At 38.7% G+C, this 8,669-nt stretch overlaps 1 protein-coding gene across 1 annotated transcript in view; it reads right to left on the bottom strand.

Annotated features, from left to right (window-relative positions):
• Nucleotides 1-2,920: 2,920 nt before the first annotated feature.
• Nucleotides 2,921-8,669, bottom strand: part of PTPN21 (protein tyrosine phosphatase, non-receptor type 21) — a 63,191-nt gene continuing 57,442 nt past the window's right edge. Inside the window, exons 13-18 of the mRNA XM_012640416.1 lie at nt 8,217-8,354; nt 7,174-7,395; nt 4,769-4,897; nt 4,349-4,583; nt 4,093-4,253; nt 2,921-3,445 (exon numbers count right to left, since the gene is read on the bottom strand). Coding sequence (XP_012495870.1) covers nt 3,317-3,445; nt 4,093-4,253; nt 4,349-4,583; nt 4,769-4,897; nt 7,174-7,395; nt 8,217-8,354 — 1,014 coding nt within the window. The 3' untranslated portion in view covers nt 2,921-3,316. The remainder of the gene's footprint in view (nt 3,446-4,092; nt 4,254-4,348; nt 4,584-4,768; nt 4,898-7,173; nt 7,396-8,216; nt 8,355-8,669) is intronic.

Raw genomic sequence — 8,669 nt, 5'->3', positions numbered from 1 at the left:
GAATTTGAAAAACTTGTATTCTTTTGAGAAACGTTTTCCCAGGCAAATTCTTAATGGAGCCATTACTCCACTTTTGAAAAGTCTATCCCTCGGCTTAAAATAAGAGCTCCCTGCAATTTTTTTTTTTTTTTAAACAAACTAAACTGGAAAGGGATAGTTTTAGCTTGTTCAGCATGAAATCTTTCTGGGAAGCAAATTCCCCTAAATTTCTATCCAAAAGAGTTCCTTTAAAAAGTCCGATTTAAGAAACGATTTACAATAAACAACAATTCCTGTTACCATTTGTTCATGTAAATCTCAAACCATTCTTTATAAGTTGCAGCTAACCTCCAGTTTAATATATTTAGTTTAATATATATAATTGTATATTACATATTTAAATTCTCTCAATATTGTGAACATTAACATATCAACCTATTTGAAGTGACTATTTTCTTCTGATGGTGAAAGCTTCACAGAAAAACTGGCCATGCCCTGCTGTCCTCACTCAGGGCCACACCACCACATTCTCCTCCTGCCTCTGTTTCTGGCTACACATTGCTTTGCTTTCTGGAAGTTTTTAAGGAAGTACAGGCCCAGCTTCTGTTTTAATCCTGCCAAAGAATTTTAAAGACTAAATTCTAGGGCTTTCTGAATACTTCACAGTAGATGTTCCAGAAGAAAATAATAATGACTGCAATTAACTTTCCAAATGATATTCTAAAATAAGCACTTGTGGTGCTCAAAACTATCAAACAAAATATTTCATCAGAAGACTCCACTAATCAGGAAAACTGATGCCAGAGATATCAAAGTTGATCAGTGGAAAACACTGGTTTATAACCCTTTTGTGGAAATGTACATTTTTATAATTTTGATATGAAATTAAGGTTCAAGAACTAAAAGACACTAAGATACATAAAGCATTATATAAGTTTGGCAAATAGTAACAGCCTTAATTCAGAAATGACAAACCTATGAAACCTCAATGTTCCACAATTTGCTCTTGAAAAATCACATTTCAAACTCCAGCAACGTTGATTGATTTTTACTCAGAAATCCCTCATATTCGTTGACTGCAATTAAAAGTTTAAAATTACATAGCTCTTAGAAGCAATGTCAAATGTGACATTTAAACAGTGTAATTTTGCCCTAAAAATTTCCTTATCAAATTATTACAACAGGAACACAAATATACCATATATTACTCTTTAATTAGATTTTTGTTTTACAATATGTTCTTGTCAATGGGACACTTCAAAATGTTTAAACCTGACAGAAAAGTACTTTTAAAAAACGTACCATTGGAAGAAAAAAAAGCATCAGAAAAATTGCTGTCTTTTATATGGTATTGGGATGGGAAATATTACCATAAAAACTCTTATTCCGTTCTTCTGGGGAGCTCTTTCTGAATATTTTTACTTGGGTCTATTGTTCTTTAAACAGGACTTTTAAAAGCATTTTAGATCTAAAATTACTATTTTGTTCCTAAGTGAGATGTGTGCCCACTTTCAATATTATTTTCATTAATATCTTCTGATTTTCCCTCTTAGGTTGGTTTCTGGGTAAATCAGAGTTAGGCTGGCACACACAGTATGTAGGAGATCCAGTTTCATAGCTGACAACAAACATTTAGAGCTTAGGAGTGATATGGGAAATCAGAACCATGCCTTGAATATTGCAAACTGGGAAAGTAGCCCTAGATTTGACATTTTGGAAGCCCTCCATTATAAGGAACTGCCTAAGAAGAAGGAAAAAGAAGATGGCTCCTTAGCTAAGAGTACATATTAGTTCTTACCTATTCAACGGGAACTGTGACAAGCCCATCTTAGCCTGGGGCCAAAGACACTCTTCCCCCTTTAACTCAGGTTGGCTCTGTCCATTAGAATGTACCTAAATGGGATGGGGAGAGGAAAAGAAACAACTAAAATTGACCCCAGGGGTGAAGTTAGGCGATTCAGGAGATAAAATCCTTTTGAATACCACAGCAAATGTAACCCCATAAATTTGGGCTGTGGTTTTGGGAGAAGAGGTGAAAACTATTAAAGCCTCTTCAAGGCTTCTCTTAATGATAATATAAACCTGAACTTATGTATGAAAAAAAATAATACAGATTTAGGTGGAAGAAATTCCAGGAAACAAAAAGTCACTGACAATGACAGGCCTTGCATTCCCCGGGGACAGTGCTGTAGGGTCGGCCCCCACCCTCCTCAGCCCTACTCTCTATCCTAGCACCTCAGTCTGAGTATAGACAATACTGCATTTTTGTAAAGACAGAGGCACCCTGCATTTACCATCACTCTCCACTTACTCTTGTCCTACTCATCTCACATACTCTTAATCCTTATCTCATCCAAAATACTCCTGAAATAACGTCCATTGTTGTTTCATCTATAAAGCAACACATATATTAAAACTCATATTTGTTTTCAACAAAAAAGTGCTTGAAACCACCCTAGGCAATTGTTTTTCATCACTTCATTTTCAACCAATAAATCAAACTCATTTAGCTTTATGAATAATACTGAAACAATAGTGAATTTGATTATTTTCTCACATTTTAAATAATGTGCCTTCATTCCCAACTTTCCTTTACATTAACTGACTCATTTCAGTACCTAAATGAGTTGAGCTCCTGTGTGAAAAATATTGAAGGTACAACTATATAGAATTTTTAGGATAAAAAAAATTTCTGGATATAAAAATGCTTTCCATGTTTCAAAATAACACTTGTAGAATCTCCTTACAGTTTTCAGTTTGGTAACAAACCATTAAGTACCCAAGGTTTTTTAAAAATAACAAAAGATAATAACATGGTTTTAAATACAAAGTTAGACAGGAACCACTCATATTTGTGGATCATCCCCATGGAAAGTTCGGTTTCTCGCTAAGAAAATCCCTAAATATTTTAGTCATAAAATAAAATTCCATTATCAAAAACTAGTTTAAGATAGAAATCTATGCGTTTTAATGATTGCCAGAATTGCCCAGCATAGCTTCAGTAAAATAGAGAATTGTGTACAAAATACAATCTCCAAAACGTGTGCAAGTATTGCAAATCGGACAGACCAGAGCAGGACAAGGGCCTCGAAACCAAGTCCTCCTTCAGCACCTCTCCCAGGCCAGAAACCCCCTCTCCGGCCTCGTGCTTTGCAGATTTCCTTCAGTGCGCTGCCATTCACACTGCGCCATTTACGTCCCGATGTAGCGTTGCCTGATCAAGTGTCGAGGGGCAGCGAGTGTGAATTGGGCAAGTATGAGTTAGGCAAGCACTGCTTTTTTCTTTTTTAGCTGTAAACGCTTCACATGATTAGGTCCCCAGAACAAGTGTGGGAGCTTAGATGAGCCTGGAGCTTTTCAGGAACTGAATGAGAACTCTGTACACAAACGTGTACTGGCAGAGGGTCTGCACCAGCATCATCCTCTGCTGCCTCAGCATGTCCAGCACTCTCGGGATGTCCAGCACCTAGGATGAGAGAAACCGGGATGAAGGTAATGCGCTCCCCTGGGGAGAGACAGGACCGGGGAAAGCTGGTGTCCCAGCAGAAATCTGATTAGCAGACAGTGTCTTTTCTACCTTAGCATCTTCTATAAATAACCTGTGATTGCCTACTTCTGATTAGTTTTAACCATAAATAGGAGGACCATGTGGACTATTTCTTCAAAATTCCCTGGGTGTAGCTCCTTGGCTTTGTCTGGTGGGATGTAAATGACCACATCTCACCAAATCCCAAGATTCAACAAAAACACAGTGTGCTAAGTGCTGTCAGTGTCAGCTCAGTACGTCCCAGACAGGGCTACCATGCTAACCATCCTTGAAAAGTTAATAGTTATTCCAGGAAAAATGGGTAATGACCTCAACTTTGAAAAACACTGGGTAAAACAGATTAAACAGCTTTATTTATTATATGACTTCTCATGGTATTTAATATGCTAATAGGTACTGAGAATCTCTAAGAAGATACAACCTTTTGCAAGAAGCACTTAATAACATCTTGAGGCCTCCACAGTCCAAGAAAATGTGTTCAAAAAGAGCTATTAGGTCATAACTTCCCTCTCTTCCCCAGCCTTATTCCCACCAAAAAAGGTCAGGCTTAGCATAAGAGTCATCACCTCATTGTGTTCCAGACAGGCAATCATGATCTCTGACAAAATGACGACGCCAGTCCTTCCTACTCCAGCACTGCAGTGGACCAGCAACGGAGGGTTGGGGCTTTTGGGTTCACTTGTGCTATTTGTATGGCGTCGAACAGACTGGATCTCTTCCAGGTATGCTGTGAAAAATCAATGAAATAGAAAAATACTCAGGGATTAAAGCGTATCAAATCGACAACTCAGTTGAGGCTGTCCTGGGAACAAAGACACTCACACAAAAACCCCTTGATGTCTTCTGGACAGCCATGCTCAGGCCAATCTGTGTACTGCAGATGCCACACTGTCCTCTCCTGCCCCGTGAGAAGGTGCTTCATTTTCAAGCCTGTAGTGGCATAGCAACCAGAGTCTGTGCGGAACCGCGTTGTGATCTTGAACCTTCCATAGGTGACGGTGTTGTGCCTGGAACCAAGTCGTGGCCAATACCTAAAGCTCTTCTCCCTTCCACCCTCCTGGTAAAGACAAGTACAATTAAACACCACAAGCGCCAGCAGCACTGCCGTTTCACACAGACAGCATCTCAAACTCAGACTGGAACCCTGCCCTGCCTTTTTCTCTAAAGGTCAGGATTCTAGGTGATTATAGTAACTGTTCTTCGAAAGCTGAGGAAAATCAATTAAGAGAAACAAGTACGTACCTCTTCTGCTGTCACCATTGCTATAATTGCAATTCCCTGTTCCCATACCATCTGCCAAAAATCCTGACAGGTATTCTGTAATGGTCCTTGTGTGGCAATGTAATCCCACTCGATCCCACTGACAGAGACCTGAAATTAGGAAAGGTTAAAAAATTGCTATGTGTGTATATGATATAGGTATGTATGTATTCATGGTAGTACTACAAAAGTAAACTATTCAGCAAAATAAGGAAGGATTTTTATCTTAATCTTTTCCCTTGTCAATGTAACGTCCATTACTGACATCTTTATAAATTTATGTTCAGTGAATACACATAATATCTACGTAACTATGGCAATCAGCTGAACCTCTTTGAATCTCACTTCTCATTTATAAAAATATTGCCTGCCCTTAAGGGCTGTTGTATTTGAGTCAATATAAACAGTGCCTGGCAAATAAGTACTCAGTGAGTAGCTGTTGTTGCTGCTATTGCTCCTCTTCTTATAAAAATAATATCAACATCATTGTACCCCAAATTTTAAACCGTTTCCCCTCATGAAATACTAAGCATGTTGGAAAAAAGCTTAGCAATTAAGCTAAAAACCTAAGCTAATGTCAGATTTCTAGAAAAAGAAGTGTATCTTCCTATCTAAGGTAGTCTCTCATCTCTAAACTTTTTTTTTTTTTTAAGAGGGTGGAGTGCAATGGCACAATCAATAGTGACAAGCACTCCTCCCACCTCAACCTCCTGAGTAGCTGGGACGGTAGGCATGCCACCACCACACCCAGCTAATCAAAAAAAAAAATTTTTTTTTGTAGAGATGGGGTCTCGCTATGTTGCCCAGGCTGGTCTCAAACTTCTGGCCCCAAGCAATCCTCCGGCCTTGGCATCCCAAAGTGCTATGATTACAGGCATGAGACACAGCACCCAGCCTCATCTCTAGACTTCTGAGTTAAGATCACTCTCCATAATAGCCAAGCCCTGTTCCATACACACTCTCCCTCAGGGCTGCTAGCCTCCCAGTCACGGCTCCATATCCTCTCACTGAGCACCCACTTAGTGGCAGACACTGTAGGTGGATACCAGGTGATTAACAGCAAACAAGTACTAGTGAGGAAAGGTCTAAAGGGAAGCCTATGGGGTAGGTATCACCATTTCTTTATTTAGAGGTAAGTAAAATGAGGTCCTACAACTGGTCTGTGGTAGACCTAAGAGTCAGACCCCATCCAATTCTGAAACTCATACTCTTTCCACTATTTGTCAGGTTGCTTCTGAAGATTTTGAAATATCACTATAGAACTACAGTGTTATTCAATTCTTCTCCATCCAGACATGGAGACTGGGTGAGTTACTCCAAAGAAATGCTTGGTTTTTAAATAAATTATGTCCATATTAAAAAACAGAATGGAACATGCATAAATTCCCAAAACCATCAAGGAGTACTGGCATTCATAGGCAGACTGCCAGGTCTTCAGAAAGCCTCAGGTATCAGATTGTTCTCTTACCAAATATTACTTGCAAACCAGAGAAAATGTAGGAAAGAAGAAAAACACCTGTCCACAGACATTTACCCACTATAAGATTTCTCCTTCCCCAAAATGAAGAATTGCATCTAGCCAGCATGAACAAGGGGTACAATGATGGAGAAGAGAGAACATCTGGCTTTACTCAAACACCTGTTGTAAATCATCACTTCTCCATTTTAATGGGTGTTAACTTAACCCCAGTTAAGATGCCAAGAATGTACATTGGGGAAACGACAGCCTCTTAAATTAATGGTGTTGGGAAAACTGGATATCCATATACAGAAAAATGAAACCAGCCCCCTATCTCTCACCATAAACATTACTCCAGTTAAATGGCATTACACTGTTTCCAGGAAAAAAGTGCTGCTTCAAAGAACAAAATGATATTTAAAAATGATTACAGGGAATATACAAAGAGAACCAGATGGTACCTTCATAAGTAAAAACCTTTGTGAACACCATCAAAAAATGCCCAGAAATTTTTGTTACATAAAAAGGCATATAAGTATGTGATAAGGCAAAACTAACAATTTATGGCTCCTGAGAGCCAGAAAGAGTTCCTTCAGATATAGAGGGACAAAGTTCTAAAGCCAGGCAAATAAGTGCTCCCTGAGCCCTGATGACAGTGTTGGGGGCAGAGGGATTTACCACATGGAAAGAGTAGACATGACCCTGGCTCTGTCAGAGAAACTCTTTAGCACTGGTGTATGGATTTCCCAGGTATAATACAGTTTATCACAATGGCTCAAAACTAGGGTGTTTATTAAAAAAATAAATGAATAAAAACGAACAAATTTTAAAATGTCTGTATTCTAAACAGACATGAATACAATTCGTACCATTCTCGTAACTTATCAAAACTGCACGTCTTGCTTATTACTCTATACTTTCCTCCTACCTTAATATGCGAAGCATTGATGTAACCAGTGTTGTTTTCTTTAGTTGGGACCAACTCCACTCTAGCATCATCATAGGGAAGAACATCTTGGAATCGATTTCTTTCTGCATTTTCAGGGAGTCGTGCTGTTGCGCACTCACCGTCAACTAGCCGTTTTTTAAGAATTCTTTCATATTCTGTGAATACCATTCCCTGTTCTAACCGTTGTTCCAGAATTTTACACTATAAAAGAGAATATGTGGAATGATATGAGGATAGCCACACGGCACAGCTGTATTTTGATGGCACGTTTGAAATCTTGTTTTCTGCTTCAAGTCTAGCATTCATTATCTGATATTGAAAATTCTAGGTGAAACCAAAGTTAAATGTTAACAAGCCACAACGATACGATTTAAAAGAACAAAGACATAATTTTGTTGGTGAGAACTATGTTGCAAAATTTTGTTTAAGGTTAAAAATTGTCCTAAAGCAATTTGTCCAATTCGTCTCTAAATCTGTGGTCAATTTTGCAACCTATAACAAACAGAATTCTCCTAGAGAACAGTAAATCTATAGGAAGGATAATCAATTCCAGCATCTTTGAACAAATGCTTCGATTTATAATGTATGACATACGAAAGACTGAAAGTGGTAGGAAATATGGGAAACTGCCTCCAGGACCCAGCTGTAAAACAAATTCATGCCTGTGTGCTTTTGAGAAACCCTTACAGAAAATACATCTCAGTCACAAGGGAAGCTTTGAAAAATTTAGTAACTGCTGTCTGGAATGAAAGCAGCCATTCCTTTCCTATGTATACTCATAAGAAGGTAAAGAAGAATATTCGGAAACAAAAAATTAATCAACATTCAAGACTGAAATTATCAGTTAGGACATTAGCTATACACTTGCCTCGATTTTGAGGCCCACATTATAAAATTCCTTAATACCCATTTATGATTATTACATCGTGTTAGAAAATTCACCAAAATCTCACAAAGGTATTTCTGTAGTATCTGCCACTCGTCCCCAGGAAGGCACACAGCCCCACGCGGCCCACACGTACCCTTTCGTCATTCGTTGCTCTGGCAGGTACTTCCTTCCCTTCATCAGGCAGAGGCAGTCGAGACAGGGAGAGTCCATTTAGGGCAGCCAATTTAAGAGGACCAATTTTTTTTGCGTCTACTCGAGTCTTTTTCATTCCCTATAAAAATATTTATATGTACACATGAAAGATACAAAAATACAACCCCTTTGACAAGAAATTAATAGACCAAAGACGGAAACAAACACAGAGCGTGTGTTCCTTTGCCACTGCAAGAGAGATTACACTCCTTCACACATCATTTGCTTAGCAAACATCAGGAGGAAGACATTCCTTTCAAGGCCAAAGCCCTGATAAGTCTTCCAGATATAAGGTTTTGAAACGCAATTGGTTACAAGGCTCTGTTGTAATGAAAGGTGAGGCCCAGACAGACAGCATTCCTTTTAAAACAAGACACACACACACACACAAAAA

Source organism: Propithecus coquereli, unplaced genomic scaffold, assembly GCF_000956105.1.
Source record: "Propithecus coquereli isolate 6110/MARCELLA unplaced genomic scaffold, Pcoq_1.0 Scaffold152, whole genome shotgun sequence".
Classification (NCBI taxonomy): Eukaryota; Metazoa; Chordata; class Mammalia; order Primates; family Indriidae; genus Propithecus; species Propithecus coquereli.
The sequence above is the reverse complement of the archived record's forward strand: the minus strand, read 5'-3'. Positions and strand labels throughout refer to the sequence as shown.